The sequence below is a fragment of the Vulpes lagopus genome, chromosome 18 (genome assembly GCF_018345385.1).
Source record: "Vulpes lagopus strain Blue_001 chromosome 18, ASM1834538v1, whole genome shotgun sequence".
Lineage (NCBI taxonomy): Eukaryota > Metazoa > Chordata > Mammalia > Carnivora > Canidae > Vulpes > Vulpes lagopus.
The window spans coordinates 17,603,137-17,621,093 of record NC_054841.1 but is presented as its reverse complement, the minus strand read 5'-3'; the positions used below and the strand labels follow the sequence as shown (position 1 = coordinate 17,621,093).

Genomic DNA, 17,957 nt, shown 5'->3' with positions numbered 1-17,957 from the left:
TTAAAGGGCTTTCCCAGGGCACAGGGGAGGCCTGGAATGATAGCCAGATCTACTCACTTCCTAAGCACAGATATGGTAGGTCAACTTCTTCCCCAACCTCAGGCCACAGCTCCATTGTCACTTTAAGGGGACACATGCTCTTAGCTCCAGGATGTGTGTCTGTTTACTTTGAAAACCAACACACCTCTCTTTTGTAGCACCACTCACGGTTTCAGTTGTACTCTAATCAGTGTGGCTCTTTCCCCTCCCAGAAAGGCAGAGGAACATGTCTTCTCATCACTGTATCCCCCAATGCCTAGAACAGTGCCTGGCACATAGTAGGTACTTAGTAAGCATCTGTAGAATACATGAGTGGATCGATGGATGGATGAAGTAAGGGATGGAGAGATGGGTGGATGGGTGAATGGGTAGGTAGGTGAATGGGTGGGTAGCTGGAAGAAAAAATGGGTGGATGGGTGGGTGGCATGGAGGGACTGCCAGTTCCTCTCTGGTGCACCTGGCCTGGAGGATGCCCTGAGCGTGGGCCACTCTCAATCCCTTCCCACCCGCCCAGGGCTCTGGTGGTCACCTGTGGTGAGGAGGCAGAGTGGAGTCCCCGGGGTCACCTGGGCGCTGCCCATTGGTGCTGACCACAAGGAAGCCAGTCCCCAGGCAGCATGCAGAAGAGAAGGAGAGAAAGAAACACACATGAAAACGTGCGGCACGGTGAACAAAACTACAGTTCTTGTGGCTCTGAAGAGCTCACACTAAACAGCAAAAAGAACATCGTGATCTAACAAAGCAAGGCCTGAAATAGATTTTTAAAAATGAAACGAGAATAAGAGTCAGCATTTATCAAGCACCCACGACATGCCAGGTATCTGCCAGGTACCTCATGTACAACGTTTCTAAGACTTAGAGCAACCCAGAAAGGTCAGTATAATTACAAACGAACCCCCATCATCTTTCCACTCCATGTCTTCTCTCCCGGTCTCTGCTTTCTTAGTAAATGGTGGCCCCATCTGCATAGCAGCTCAAACTAGCAATCTGGGGGGATCCCTGGGTGGCGCAGCGGTTTGGCGCCTGTCTTTGGCCCAGGGCACGATCCTGGAGACCCGGGATCGAATCCCACGTCAGGCTCCCGGTGCATGGAGCCTGCTTCTCCCTCTGCCTATGTCTCTGCCTCTCTCTCTCTCTCTCTGTATGACTATCATAAATAAATTAAAAAAAAAACTAGCAATCTGGGAGTCATCCTCTACCTTTCCTTTCTACTGACCTCTGACTTCTAATCACTCAGCACACCTTGTAATTCTACTCCAGGAAAATTCTTGAAGCTTCTCCCTTTCTCTCCAGTTTCATTTCCACTTTGTTCAAGCCACTCTCGTGTTTCACTTGGGTTTGTTAGATACCAGCCCCCTCATTGGTCTTCCTGTCTCTGGTCTTGCCCCATTTCAATCCACCCTCCACCCTTCAGCTGAAAGGCATCAGTAAGGTAAATCTCAGAGCTCCTCCTCCAGCTTGCAGACCCTCAATGACAGGATCCTTGCTGTCCTACCACACACTCTGCCTTAAGGGCAACGAGATCGATCCTCTCTGTTATCAATAGCCCCCTAGGTCCTTGTCTGTAGGCTTTAATCAGACTTGTTACCTTGTATGGAACACATACCCTTTCCATCCCTTTATCTGGCTGACAACTACTCATCCTTCAGGAATTAGTTTGGAACTTCTTTCTTGGAGGCTTTAGCCCCTTACCATGTATAGGGCAGATGCCCTGCTCTGTCTTCCCATAACACCCTAGGTCTTCCCTTCTTACAGCAATAACCCTACCATGTTATCTGTGGCTGCATCTTCCTGGACTCTATAAGCTCCTTCAAGGCAGTCACCACGTTTCATTTACTAAGTGCTCCTGTGACCTTGTATTGGTCCTGGCATGTAGTAGGTACTCTGTGAATATTTGTTGGATAAATGAATGAATGAGTGAAGAAATGAATCAGAGAACTGATATAACTTGCTCAAGGTCACAGAACTAGTAACAGAGGCAGTATTCAAATCCTGGTTTGCATGACTAATGCTCTTGCCCTTTGAAATCGACCACTTGTTTCTGTAAAGAAAATGACATAAAAGGTAGGAAGGTGTCTTATGCTTGGTGAAAGACTGCATGTTCCTCTAGTGATTCATCAACAAAACTGTATAAAGCCCCTACACAAAACGGAGAGAGAGAGGTAGGGCATTCCAGACCAAGTGATAAACAGGAAACACATAATTTCAAAAAAAGAAATCACACAAAAAGCAAGCTTGAGCAAGGTTATGAAACATTATAAAATATAACTGCCAGTCAACTGTCATCATAATATTCCTCCCTTAACAGTGTGGGAAGCTTCACCATTTTCAAAGCACATGCTAAGTCAGAGGTCAGGAAACTGAGCTCATGGGTCAAATCTGGCTTCCCACTATTTCCTGGAGTGGGTTTAAATGGGATGCTATTTTATTTTTTTTAATTTTTATTTACTTATTCTTTAAAATTTTTTTAACTTAAACTCTATTTAGTTAATATATAGAGTATTATTAGTTTCAGGGGTAGAATGTAGTGATTCATTGGTTGGGGGAAAAATCCAAAAGAAGAGTAATATTTTACAACACATAAAAATTATATAAAATTCATATTCTGGTGTCCATAAATAAAGTTTAATTGGAACATGGTCACACTCATTATATATTTATTACCTATGTCTGTTTTCTGTGCTATCATAACAAAGCTGAGTAGGTGTGACAGGGACCACATGGCCTTGTAAAACTGAAGATACTTACTACTGGCCTTTTACATAAAAGTTGGCCAAACCCTATTTTAAGTGGCTACTTTAATTAACTTTTTCCCACCTTTTGAGGTAGGCAGGACATGGCTTGCATGGTAGAAAGACAAACAGAAGGCTTGAGAAAAGATGTAGCTCCAGTGTTCCCACCTGACCTATTTCAGTGGCTTCCTTCCTCCCATGGTCTTGCCTCGTCTGTGCCCCAGAACCCCATCTCTGATCCATCTTCTAAGGGAGTCTCTTGGGCACATCCAAGGGCTCCCATGGTCTCAGGAACATGTTCATATACATGCCACCGGGTGATACAGAGTCTTTCATTCATGGCCTTGCTTGCTACTTCAAGCACCTCTAACCACTAACCACTAATCACCTCTAACCACCTCTAACCACTCCTGGCCTCTGGTCACATTGGGCATCTAACCTTTACGTTCAGACCATTAACGTTCGGTGGCATGCTTTCTTGCCTCCAATGATCTGCTCATGCTACTTCCTCAACTCAGAAGACCGCCCTGACTTATTATCTGGCCTTGCTCAATATGATAACTGTCACTCTTTCAAAACTTGTCTCAGTAACCATGTACCTGAGAAGGCCCACCCTAAACTGATTTATGTTTCCCTCCTCTGCTCCCACAGCATCCTGAATTTAACTTCATCACAGCACTTAATCATGCTGTACTGATACACTTTATCTGTTTGTTGTTCAACCCACTAGCTATTTGTTGAGTGCTTTATAAGCTCAGCATTGCACTAAGCACATTATATGCACTGGCCCATTAAATTCTTACATTGGACCCGTGAAGTGGCATTACTGTCACTGGTTTACAGATGGGGAAACCAAGACATAGAGCAGTTAAGTGCCTTTTTCAGCCCAGAATCAAAACCTGTCCAAATCCAAAGTCAAAGTTCTCACCCTCTCTGGAACAAGAGGCCACAATCAATAGTAAGTCATACTCAATATATGTTTATTGAGAACTAAATGAAGTAATGAAATTCTGGATTAGTATTTGCCTACCAGCTATGTCACTCAGAAAATTACATTTCTGAGTTTCAATTTCTCCACCTATAAAATGGGAATAATAATAAGAATTTCATGAAGTTCTTTTAAGGAATAAATGAAAAACAGTGGAACCCTGGTTGACAAGCCCAGAGGAGCCTCCCCATCCTACCACATAGGGGTACAACTCTGCTAAGCAGGAGTGCTCAGCTCTGAGTGGTAGAAACAGAGGTATAGCTGGACAGGTGTTGGGATGGGAAGAGCTTTTCCTAGTGAGTGGAGTAGCAGAAGGTAAGTAATGGATCATGGGTCTCAGTAGGACACAAAGGGATGTTGAAACAGGAAAGGGTCTCATACCTTTTTGTGTAGAGATGACTAGTTTCCTGGTATCTGGCCTATCTCTCTCCTTAGGTAAATGGAAGACTCCAAGTCTCATTAGGGCCATGTAAGTGGAAGTAACACAGTCATTTCCAAGTGAGGTATTCAAGATCCAGGTTACTACCCCCATACTTTCTCTGCCCCCACTGTGGGGTCTTTTGAAACCACATATACTCTAGATGGCATAACAAGAAATAAACTTTTCTGGTATTAAGCTACTGATATTTGAGTATTCATCAGTTATTGCAGCAAAGCTTTTCCTATCCTAACTAATTCAGCAGAAGGAAAGGTAGTAGTCCCTTGCTTTCCCCTCTATCACCTGGCTCCCCCATTATATTGGCTTTTCTATTAGAGGATTCAGGACTCCACTCTCTTCATAGTTTCCAGCCTCTGTTCATATATATTTATGTCAACCATTAATGAAAATAGTAAGACTGTGCAAAGAAGGTCAGAATGCTGAGTGCCTCAGACTTCCTTTCTGAGTTTTATGCCCTTCTAAAGCAAAGAATATTGAGTAGAGAGAGATGTTGATGGAGATGGAGATGATGATGATGATACTGGAGAAGATAACCTTGAAGACAAACTAACTTCTTGGTTTATTAGCTGCAATATATTGTAGTAATATAGAAGGCTGAAGGCTCTTTGAGGCACCAGGTCTGCTGCAGATTCCAGGACTTAGTATGGACACTGCCAAAGAGAGACAAAAGACCTTTCACATCCTAAAGATATTACTGGAAAAGAGGCATGGGAAGGGTTTAACAAATAGGAGATAGGAGACCCTGACAGTGGGTCATAGAACCTCACCCAGTCTATGTCACTCACTGATAAAATTCAAAATGGTACCATGGGAATACATGAGCTTTGGAGTTAGAGTTCAGCTACAATTCTGTGGATCTCTGAAGTCTATATTCAACCCTCTGGGCTTCTACTGCTTCATTTCTTGAGTAAGGGTTATAGGGATGACCACTGCTTATTTAATGTGTAATACATGCTAGGCTCTGATTCTATCATGGCATTGTAAACTCATGTCTACATACACAGCCTTGTGACTGGTATATACTAGATAGCTAATGTTTGCTAAGCCCCTTCACCACCCCCCTCTTTCAACACTACACTGAAGCTCCATCAGAGAAAGCTTGAGTGGAGCTTTCTTCTCTTTATTTCTAACTCTTGTCTTCAGCCTACCCACATTTTCCCCTTTCTTTGACTCATGATTTTAAAAGGGCTCCGCTTCCCTTTGTAAGATGCAATTGCTTTGGAACATCAGATTTGAGCTAAGATCAACTCAGATGTCTCTCATCTTAGGTAGATAATTCTCATTTCTAGTTCACAGAGATGAATTGAGACTTCCCAGGGGCATGTTTGAAGGATAAGTGTTGGTCCTGGTTTTTGTTTTCCCGGACTCTATTGTACCAGCTTTGTCTTCCTGAGTAAGGTATGGAAAAGGTGTGTGTGTGTGTGTGTGTGTGTGTGTGTGTGTGTGTGGTGGGGGAAGCAGTTTGAACACTCCAGAGACAGGGGATAAGAGAAGGATAAAAGACTAGACAGATATATTAACAGTTGTAGCAAGAAAAATATTAATGGGTTGGGATATTTGAATGTAATCTTTAAGTCAGTTTTGGTCTACTTATGGTATAATCCTGTTCTTCTATCCTGTCACAAGAGTTTCAGGGAAAGCCATATTATTCCTTTGGCATTTTAGGGCCTAGAAGACACTGGATGAGAACAAAAGGGGCCAAGGGTCAAGGAGATCTTGTTATATTCAAGCAATTCTGAGAACCCTCAGTGTGGAAAATTTACCTCATTGGGCTTGGCTGGGGAGAATCATCACTCCTTTACCTTAACCTCCAAGCACACACCCTGGGATTTCCCCTCTGAAAGTCTGGCAGGATTTTTGAAGACTGAACAATAGCCAAGAATATTCCAATAGACTGACTTGCAGTAGTCTGCCTCTCATAAGTGATCCTTCACTGGGGTCTCTAATCCAGTGACCATAGCTAGATTTGGGCATCTTGCGGTCCTGAGTCCCTCCTGAAAGTGCTGGGTAGATGATGAGAAAAGGAAAAGTGCTACAGTCAAAGGCTAGCAGGTGCATGAGAAAAATGCTACACCCAGTCAATAAAAATATATGATTTTATGTACATTACCTTTTCATGTGTATTATCTCAAATAATCGGGAGAAAGAATTAATAATCTCTGGATTAAAAGTGAAGTGATAGACTCGTAGAGGTTGACTTATCCAAGGTCAAACAGTTCAGTTTTGGACATGGGATTTGAATCCAAGTGACTCTAATTCCCCATTATTCCATGTGACCTCTCAAAGAAGCTTCATATAAGCTAGAACCTTCCATACAGAATCGTATCAAAAGAGAGGAGGGAAGGCAGTGCACATTTCCTATCTGATAGCAGACAGCTCCTACCTCTTACTTGGCTTCTTGCACCACCTGTGACATGTTATTCTTACGGATAAAGAATCCTCAGACACATCATTCCCCCTTTTGGCTCCAGTCTTAGCATCAGCAAAATGAGGGCATCTCACTGGAGAATGGGTATTTATTGTCCTGCCAGTCTCTGCAGGGGTGAGGATCCATTACGAAGAGAGAAGAGAAAATGCTGGATGAAATGGTCTACCTCGGGCTTAGCCATTATAAAAAGAAGCCACATTTACAAAAGACCATTGCCCATGCCTCTTTCTTGTTGCCATTGGGACAATGGTTTTAGTCCATCACTACCACAGGGCAGCATGGAACTGCTGGTGACACCGGCCCCTTATCTCATGCTTCACTTATCTCATGCTTCATTATTCTGGAGTTCAGCTTTCAGCACCTACTCCGAGGGGGTTGTTTTAATGGGATCGTTAGAGAGTGTTTACTAGATTAAAACTGTGGCTGTCTTCTGCAAAGCAACTCTGCAAATGGCTTTATGGGTTTCCGGATTTATTTTGTCTCAATGACTAGGCTCAGTTTGCAAATCAAATCAAAGCTGATTTTTCTAACTGCCACTCGGGCGCACCCAGCGGGAGTCTGCAGAGCCAGCTGTGTTCCCTTGATGGCTGGTGCCAGAGATGGGAGTGCTGCTGCCTGCTGGTGGCCAGAGAGTTTCCAACAGGGAGAGGACAGACAAGCAAGTACCTCCCTGACCCTAATTGGGGTAGGCAGACATAGTCAAAGATAGCAAATTTTATTTTCTGGAAGGAGAAAAGGCAGACAAGATCTAGGTGGCCTCAAAGACTCATTGGCAGAAATAATTGGGAGCCAAATATGGACTCATGATATGATGCTCCCAACAAAGGAAGTGTCCCATGGTGGAAGGAACTCCTTGGAACAGAAGTGAGGTCCCTAACATAGCAAGCAGAACTGGACATCAGTTTTTGGAAGAGAAACTGACTGGTATGGCTCTAGAATGAGCCTCTGGATCAGAAACCATTTTTCCCTTGGCCAGCTCTGAGTCAGAAAGTCATGACCCGAGATGTTCAGGTGCTTCCTTCAGCTGCTGCAGCCTGGGGCAGGGCATCTTCTACTACATGGGGTAATCATCTTCCAAAGGGGAAAGAATGTCCCCTTGCCCCCATTCTTGAGTACCTTGGAAGTCTAAGTATCCCAACCCAAACTTCTACGTCCTCCATGTTCCCCAGGGTCACCTCTGACTAGATTCAGCTTACATCTTCAACCTGGTTCCTAAATTGAGCCCATCCCTCATATTCCAAATATAAGGTAAACATTATTTAATGGGTCTAAATGCACCTCCTCCCTACTTGCCCTGTCTCACAGTTTCTGTTTTAACTATACAGATGAAACTTCATTGTTACGGCAGAGAAGGCAGAAATCCTGGTCTTCTTGTTTAATGTGGAACAATCTTGGAGAAGCTTATACTCACTGGTATCTAGCCTAGGCTTCAGTTTATCTGAGAATAGATTCTTGCTTAGCATTTTCTCATTACCTATCCCACTTCCCTCTGTCATTTATAGATTTCTTCCAAGAGCCGTCCCTTAATACCTTACATGCACCCAAATCCCTGCCTCAGGTTCTGCTTCTAGGGAATCTGTCTTAAGAGAGCTTCCTTTTGCCTTTATCTGCTCATGGATAAACTCCACTTCCCCACCAGGGTTGTATTCACATCCTAATGCCTCTAAGTCTCCAGCCACTGTTAATCACAGGCAACCTCTCACTGAGGAGCAAGGTAATTATGAATGTGAATCTGGGCAGGGCCAACAAGTCCCTCACCAATGAAAAAGACTACCTTCAAGGCTTTTGAGGGGAGCTTGTTCTGATCCTAGAATTATCCCTTCTACTAGCAAATACGAAACTCTCACCCCACAGTCCCTTAGCTGTGCCTTCAATTTGTGGTTCTATAAATAAACAGTGCCTCCTGGTGATATGTGAATCTATCCATTAAATACTCTCTAAATACATGGGCCTTGGCTCTTTAGGGGCTTTGGGCCAGGGGTGTGGCTCCTCTCACAATCTGAGGTCCTTAGTCAGCCTCCCAAATCCTACCCTTGATCCAGGTCCAGTGCAATTTCCGATGTTAAATGAGAAGGGGTGATGATGGACAAGGAAACACCAAGTCTCTTAGACTATATGGGTCCCAGAGAAGCAGAGCCCCAGAACATGGAACGTACCTGCCATTACTACCAGACAGAGCCTTTGGTACTATTGTTACTTTAGTCTCCATTCTGTACATTTCACTTCTTTTTGGAAGCACTGATCACAATCATAACTCTACTATTATCTATTAAAATCATTTATGTAAGGTCTGTTTCCTCACTACACTGTGAGATCCTTGAGGACAGGAACCACACGTGCTGGTTCACCATAAAACCATAGCTCCTTCCAAAGTGTCCAGCTCACAGATGCTGGGTGAGCTGACTATACAAAGGAAATAACTTTCATCGACAATAATTTCATCCAAAATGCTTTGTAGTAAATACAACACTTATACATTTATTGTACCATCTGATCCTCCAACAAATTTGATGGTGGAGGTCTTCCTATGCTGGATCTGGCTTGTACCATCTTGCTAGAGCCTATTGTTAAACATTGACTTTTTTGCAAGCCAGTGTTAAACCCTTGGTAGCTCAATATTGGACATGGTGGGGTTAGTTATATCCTGGAAATCAATAAAGCCTATAAATAAGGGTTTTCTTTTACAAAGATTGGGTTTATCATCAAACTGCTGTTAAAAAATGTTCTGTAAATGAATAGATGGGCATAACTTTAAATATGGTGCCTCTGAGTCTCAGGAAGATGAAGTGAGGCTTTCAAGATCTCTGACCCTTGCTACAGTGAGATGCTGGCTTCAAATGCATTTACTCATTCTAGCAGGCATTTTTCAAGTGCCAACGATGTGCCAGAAACTTCCTGCCATGGCAAAATGTGATGAGGAAATTTATAGTTAAGACCAAGGAGCCCCTCATCAGAGATCCTCTCAATCAGCACTGCTGATGCCTGCCCCAGTAGATGAGACCTGCACAGGCCCCAGAAACATGATTGGATTGGGACCTGATGCTCCCCTATCATGTGGGGTCTGAAAAGAGTCCTACTGTCACAGACCTAGCCATCAGGTGCAGATAGCCCACTGTGTTTACCCTCTGCCCGGGGCTCTTTCCACAGAACCTGCAGCTCCTTTGCCAAAGCAACCTCCCTCGGCTTCTCAAGGGAACAACAGTCAAATATAGACCCAGCCCACCATTAAGCCCCCTCTAACAGGCCTGGTTCCTGCTCCTTGCATACCCTTAAGCCTACTGAGATTATACCATGAATAACGAATAGTCAGAGGCTCCCATAGAAACCACAAAGATACTACCCCTAATTGCATGGGTCCTGCTACAGGTTGAACTATGCATCCATCCCCCAATTCCTATGTTGAAGTCACAACCCCCAGTATTTCAGAATGGAACATTATTTGGTAATAGGGTTGGTAGATTTAATTAGTTAACCTAGGACAATGTCAAACTAGAGTAGGAGGGGCTCCTAATCTAACAGTACCAGTGTCCCTATGAAAAAGGGAAAATGTCAACACTGGATGCCTACAGGGAGAATGCCATGTGAAGATGAAAACAAAGTAACATCAAAGATTGTCAGCAGCTGGGGAAGAGGCATGGGTCAGATCCTTCCCCCACAGACCTCGAAGGAACCAACCCTACTGATAACCTTGACCTTAGGCTTCTAGCCTCTAGAACTGTGAGACAAGAAATTTTGTGGTTAAGCCATTCAGCTGGTGGCACTTTGGTACAGCAGCCACAGAAGACTAATCCAGATCTCTTGCTTTGCAACCCTCCACACTGGGCAGCACTACTTTAGAGTTTGGGTGACTAACAGGGATGTTACAGACAGACAAGGGTTAGAGCCCCATGCTGGAACCAGGTGTGGAATCTAACAGAAGAGGCACTGCACTCAGGGACAGGTCAGAATGGCCCTGCCTGAGTGCTGGGGGCTGTTATATCCTGTGTGGGAACCCTCCAGTTCTGCGGGACTCACACAGTGGACTACGGACATCATCTGGAATCACCAGGGTCAGGGACAAAACACCAGCCAGTTGATTCATCACCAGAGTGGTGGCCTCAAGCTTACACATGTGATCACACTCCAGAGGCTGGATGCCCACTGGCAGACCCGGAAGGCAGATGCCATGATGACAGGGAGGTGGAAGTGCTTGGAGGGACCTGGGTGGCCAGTGGAATATGCCACCGGCACTTTACATACTGCCGATGCCTGCGGGATTCCCAGTATCTTATTTTCCTTTGTTAAAAGGAAAAGTGTTTTTGGCAAACCCACAAAGTGAGAAATTTGATTCAGGAAAGAGATGGGTCAAATATGGATTTCGGCCTTAGATCCTTGATACAGAGTCCTCATTAGCAGTGCATGGAATTAGGGAGGGTTTGCCTTTAATCAACTCTGGATGCTCCCAGGCTAATTCGAGATACAGAGAAGACACTAACCAAATACAGGTCTCCTTTCCTTTGCCTTTTCTCAGCTTTTTTTTTTTCTTTCAATAAGTATCCTCTTATCTGAGGTAGTGCTGAGATGGCTAACTCCCTGGACTCTGTGAGTCTGGCATTCTGCATTGTCCAGCTTTCTGTCCCATTCTAGGTGCTTCTAGAACTCTGTCCCTCCGGGCTAATGTGACAGCCCTTGCAGATCTGGAAAGTGAGTGTGTCAATCTACCTCTGACTCACTGCTGCCTGGCTGGGGCTTTGCCAGCTAGCTGCAAATTCACATTCATTCACTTGTTCTCATCCTTCCAAACACCTACATGCTCTATGGGCACACACTCCACTAAGGAAGACTGTATCCTAAAGGTCAAACAGGAAGAGAGATCTTTATGCTATGAAGAGGTACGAGCTCTCTTCTCTAGCTCTTTAAAGACTACTGCAATTCTCCTTCAAAGAAACAATGCAGCTCTGGAGAAGCATGGCATGGTGAGCCTCTATATTTGTAAAATCATCAGGGGAGTAAACTTTTAAGTATTCTCTCAGAAAGTCTCCCCATGTACCTATTGCCCATCCAACCCTGTGTTCCTAATGTCCAACTTGGAACATAAGATCTAACAAGGTGCCCTTTGTGCGGGGGGTTTATGTCCCAGAGGGTGTCCCTAGAATTCCACACCCCCTTATCTAGAAGTCAAAAGCTGGAGGGGAGCCACAGAGCACCATCATAGTGGGTGAAGGAGGTCTCCCTATAAGTTTCCTTCTTTCCCTGACTGCCCCTTTAAGCAGGACACTGCAGACACTCAGCTGTCCTACTTGCAGTCTGGAGCTCCAGTGCTATGCTATTGATGTTCTTCCTTCTGGATCATCTGTTTTCCTCAGTGGAAAAGTCTGCCAAGGCCTGTGATTTGTGCCACTTTTGTTTGCAGGCCATCAATTCTCTTTGCCTCACAAAGAGCATTTTATCTCTTTCTGTCCAGTAGCCTGAGTTCCTGAGAGTGAACAAGTGAGGGACACACTGGCCTCTCAATGACATGTGAAATCAGAGTGAGTTCTTATCATGGTGAGTCCTTACTGCTTCTGTCTTCTCCCTCCTGTATCATCTTCCCTCTTCTCCTGTATCATCTTCCCTCTTCTGCCTACACATTGAGCTGGTTTTCTTCAAAGTTATGAAAGTCACGAGTGATAGGTTTTGGTGTATATTTTGTCAAATAACATAGATATTCTCCTCCTTCTCCCCCTCTCTCCCCACTCCTTCATCTCTTCTTCTTCCCCTACTCAGGTGTGCATTTTCCTCGTATGAGTGTGCATATGCATATATGTTCACATATACACACTGGGGTCATCATCTTTGTTCATGGTTTATGTCTATGATTATATGCCTACTTATATTCATAATTGTCATCTCTGTGGAAGCATCCTATATAACTATCTGGGCTGTCGATAAATGCAGGGAACAATAGAATTGTCCAATTTTGGTGTGTTTATGTGGAGACAATGGCTGTTAAAAATATCCATTCTATAACAAAAAAGATAAACCTGATTTCTAGCCATTCAACCTTGTAATAGGTTAAACGATAACAAACCATTCATTGATTTTTTTTTAAAAAGTAATAAACAGAAACATGTACCAATTGAAAGGGCCAGGCAATTCAATTATAATTAGGAAAACAAAAAGTGATGAGCCTGAACAATGCTGCCTTAGGTTTTGGGATAAGTATTGAAAATGCCAACTACATAACAATGCAGTGTTTGTTTTCTCATTATTAAAGGCACCAAAACTATCACCTCATTTGTGAAAGCCAAACTTAGTTGAAAAAAAGTACAAAACCTGGAAGATAGATCTGATAGACATACTTAAAAAAATACCCACATAAACACAGACCCAAATATAATGAAAATATATAGCAGAAGAATGAGTAAAAATTTATATTCACCACCCTATTGATTAAATGTACCAGTCCATTCATCCAACGATCTGTCTGTCCATCCATCCATCCATCCATCCATCCACTGATTCAACAAATATGTTTTGAGCTCTTACTATGCTTTAGGCACTGTGCTATTAATATACACTATATATATTAATACCTAGATGTAAATGACTCCAATGAAAATAACAATTCCTTCTTTTATTTTTAGTAATTGTTGGCTCAACTTTCCCTGTGTAGCTACAAGGAGAAATGCTTAAACAGCTGAAGACAGACAAGGACATGCCAACATACCTTTTGTAGCCAGGCGAACGCAGTTGATTTTGGTCTCCTGTGAACAACAGGAATGAGGTTCCAGTTAATTAGCTGCAGGTTTGATTGTTATATATAAAAAATACGTATGTTTTTCAGTTATAATCTTAAATCTGTCCTTTTCATTTCTTCCCCCACTGGAATCACCTTTTAATTCTATTTCTTTTTTTTTTTTTCAAGCTAGATACATACTTGGCTCCTTTCACTTCCTGGCTGCCATCACCTCATGAGCTTCTTTTCCAGACAGAACCACTTCTAAACATATCAGATGCTGCTACTACCTAGCACAAGACAACTTTAACAATGACACAAAGTGAGTACACTGTGGCATGAGTTAGTTGATGGCCCCAAGAGCATCCCTGGGAAACTATAAGTAAATAATCTATCTATCGGTATAGCCTGAAACAGACACTTGGCAACAGTCCAGTCAATATGAACGTGTAAGAATCAAACTGCAAAGTTCACGTTCAAAAAGTCACTTTGGGGGATCCCTGGGTGGCGCAGCGGTTTGGCGCCTGCGTTTGGCCTGGGGCGCGATCCTGGAGACCCGGGATCGAATCCCACGTCGGGCTCCCTGCATGGAGCCTGCTTCTCCCTCTGCCTGTGTCTCTGCCTCTCTGTCTCTCTCTGCGTGACTATCATGAATAAATAAATAAAATCTTAAAAAAAAAAGTCACTTTGGCCCTGAGATCTTTGATGAACCTCACAGGTTTCATGGATAATGTTGTGTGTGTATGTTTGCACAGCAATAAAATCTTTGCTGGGTGAACTATCTAGTTCTTGTTGGCTGTTCCCCAAGTGGACAAAATCCATAAACTTGTGATGTTACTGGGCATGTAGTTGAGGTACAGAAGAGTGTGCTTAGGAGAATCATTTTAGCCTGCTTTATTGGGATCATCTCCCTGGAGGCTCTAGAACCAGTTGAAAATTCCAGTTGACTAAGCTATACCCTCAGCAGTAGTCTGAATCTAGTGAAGCAATGAAAATAAAGGGCAAATAATGCAAGTGTGTGTGTCTCAAGAATCATATGTGTCTTGCTACTGTGCACTCATAAGAAATCAATCCATATTGAAGGTACTTGTGTTAGGTCTTTGAGGGTTCCTGGACCCAATTCTATTATGTGTGTGAGGGGTCCCTCCCCTTCTACAGCACCAAACAATCCTCTAGATACCAGCAGGGTATCTAAGAATTCAACTCAGTTCTGATACTGTCTACCTGGAGATGGCATCAGATTCCACAGGTTAAGGGTTCAGTTCTATAAGACTGTCTTCTACTCTCCATTTCAGATGCCAGGTACAAGCATAGTTACCTATTCTTCTAACCTACTAGTTACAGATGCTAAGTTCCAATGACCTCTTCCTTAGGCTCAATTAGTTTGCTACAGCAGCTCACAGACTCAGAGGAATATATTACCAGATCACCAGTTTATTGTAAAAGGATGTAACTCAAGAATAGCCAGATGGAAGAGATGCATAGGGTGAGGTGTGTGGGGAGGGGTGGAGAACCTCTTTGCCTTTTCCAGAAGGCTATCCTCTCCAAATCTCCATGTGGTCACCTACCCAGAAGCTTTCTAAACCCAGTCCTTCTGGATTTTTATGGAGCCTTCCCTGCATAGTCATTATGGACTAAATCATTGGTTATTGGCTGATCCAACCTCCAGCCCCTCACTTTTCCCCAGAAGTCCAGTAGGCTGGGTGTTGGATAGGACTGTGAGACTAAAAGTTCCAACCCTCTAATCAGAAGTTGATCCTCCTGGCAACGGCTACTTCCTTGGGTGAGGTCCAAAAGTCACCCTCATTAATATTACAAATGACACCTTTATTGCTACCGACACTTAGGAAATTCATCTGAATGACCAAAAATGTATTTCTTCTAAGAAATCACAATACTACATCAATAGTACAGGGTTATGAGAAGTATAAAACACATGAACTTCATTTCAGTGGCCATAAACAGTAAAGGTATACTTCCCACTCAAACTAATATGGCCAGTGTAGGTGCATGAATGGGTCTGAAATGGGATAGTGGTAGTGGTTGGGGGATACTGTAACCACTATAGTCACTTAGAGACCAAGGCTGGTACCTCCATTTTTAAATATTTTTAATTTTTAAATTAAAACAATTTTATTTAAATTCCATTTGGTTAACATATAGAGTATTATTAATTTTAGGGGCAGAATTTAGTGCTTCCTCAGTTGCATATAACAGCCAGTGCTCATTATATCAAGTGCCCTCCTTAATGCCCATCACCCAATTACCTCATCCCCCCCACCTACTTCCCCTCCAGCAACTCTAAGTTTGTTTCCCACATTTAAGAGTCCCTTATGGTTTGCCTCTCTGTTTCCATCTTATTTTTCCTTCCCTTCCCCTCTGTTCATCTGTTTTGTTTCTTAAATTCATTATATGAGTGAAATCATATGGTATTTGTTTTTCTCTGACTTCTTTCACTTAGCATAATACCCTCTAGTTCCATCCACGTCACTGCAAATGGCAAGATTTCATTCTTTTTGATGGGTAATATTCCATTCTTTATCTAGTCATCTGGTTTTTTTTTTTAATCTAGTCATCTGTTGATGAACATCTGGGCTCTCTCCATATTTTGGCTACTGTGGACATTTCTGCTATAAACATTGGGGTACATGTACCCCTTTGAATCACTGTTTTTGTAGCCTTTGGATAAAAGCCTAGTAATCCAAGTGCTGGGTCATAAGGTAGTTCTATATTTAACTTTATGAGAAACTTCCAAACTGTTTTTCCAGAGTGGCTGTACCAGTTTGCATTACCACCAATAGTGTAAGAGGGTTCCCCTTTCTCTGCAAGCCTGACAACATCTGTTGTTTCCTGAATTGTTCATTTTAGCCATTCTGACTGGTGCGAGGTGGTATCTCATTTTGGTTTTGATTTGTATTTCCCTGATGATGATGATATTGAGCATTTTTTCATCCTGTTAGCCATTTGTATGTCTTCTTCAGAGAAATGTCTGCTCGTGTCTACCTCCATTTTAACACAAGGCTTCACTGTTCATTGAGGCAGGAGGAAAAAAATGCTGGAGTTTGGCACTCATAATTAAATGTTTTGTATCAAAAGTTACACTCACTTTACTCAAGTTTCATTGGCTAGAACCAGTCATACGGCCATGCCCAACTTAAGTGAGATAGAGAAATGGAGTCCTCTGTGCACCCAGAAGTAGAGAAGAAATGGTAATGTCTACAGCAGAGTCTATTTTCTCTAGGCATACCTCTAATGCTAGAAACTGTATCTTCAAATAAACTCAAGTATGACTCCCCAGTGGTCTTGATTCTGTTCCTCAAACCAAAGAAAGTCTGCCCTTGCTTGTATACAAAAGATATCTGGATATTGAAAGATGGTTCTCATGTCCATTAACATTCTTCTTCTTCAACAATTCCTCAGATGACTAAAGTTCAAATCCTTTGAACCAATATTGCTATTCATTCTGGGACATCCTCTAGTTTTGTCTCTCTTAACAAGAAGGGTCTAGAGTAGGAAGCAGCAGTCAACTTTCAGTTTTGTCAATATATGATTATCTAGATTATAACGATTTTCTATTTTCCTTAGTTATACTGAGCTTCTATTAACATAGCCAACATCTCACTTTTTCATTGATCATGGTGAATGTGCCATCAACCTTCCCCTACCAAAAAAAAAAAAAGTGCCTGCTTCTACATACAAAAATGTGGTTGCATTTCTGGAATCCAAGTTCAGAGTCATATATTGATTTCCCTGTTGACTTCCATCTTCACTGATCTGATTGAAGAGTTGGTCTGCCATTATATTCTCTACCATTTACAAGTTGTTTAACATATTTTTCCTATAATTTTATCCAGATCGTTAATATAAGTTATAACCTAGAAAATGCCATTGATAAAGCTGTGTGACATGTTCTAGAATCTGCCTTCTGGGTTGGTATTCATTGCTCATCAGAATTTTTGTTGGTTATCTAACTACTCACCTCCTCAACTGCTTATGCGCTTGGATCCTACTTCTGTGTCTTTCCACCAAAATAGCTTGAGAATACAGTCAGACTCACTTCAGACACTCAGACTCTACTGCATTTCCCTAATCTATTAGCCGAGAACTCTCTCAAAGAAAGAAGATTGGGTTGCTGTGACTTTCTCTTTAGGACAAGTGCTTCCTTTCCTTTCTTTTTTTAATGCTGAAAGAACTCTCTTTTAAAATAAACAATTGCTTTATTAAAAAACTGGAAAATGCAGAAATGTTAAAAGAGTATCATACATTATGATTCAAATATATGAAGTATTCATTTGTGGTGTTCATGTGATATTTCAAGTATGCTATATTTCAAGAAAAAGGTTTTTTAAAGAGTATATCCTGAAGACAGAAAGAGGGAATAATTATGAATAAAAAGCATAAAAATAAAGTAGAACTTTCTAAATGTGATGCCAAAGAAGCCTCAGTCACAAATGAGGTTAAAACTTGAAAATAATAAAAGTGGGCCAACTAATTTTTTTGTTTTCATGTTTGGAAAAAGAGGAGATGTCAAACTCCTTTTGGCTTCCATTTCTGTTCTCTGGCTTAAAGGGTCAGTGAGCTGAAGCCAAGATGATTACAGAGAGTATGAGACTCTGAGGACTAAAGGTGTTTTG

General features: G+C 42.3%; 1 protein-coding gene across 9 annotated transcripts in view; it reads right to left on the bottom strand.

Moving 5' to 3' along the window:
- Positions 1-17,957, bottom strand: part of PTPRT (protein tyrosine phosphatase receptor type T) — a 1,030,023-nt gene that overhangs the window by 193,820 nt on the left and 818,246 nt on the right. For 6 of the 9 annotated variants that reach the window (XM_041733398.1, XM_041733402.1, XM_041733400.1 and 3 more), the window contains exon 13: positions 13,315-13,351. In XM_041733398.1, the coding sequence (XP_041589332.1) occupies positions 13,315-13,351 (37 nt within the window). Of the gene's footprint in view, positions 1-568; positions 626-13,314; positions 13,352-17,957 lie in introns of all 9 variants that reach the window. The other 3 variants (XM_041733397.1, XM_041733399.1, XM_041733405.1) reach the window with 1 other exon arrangement.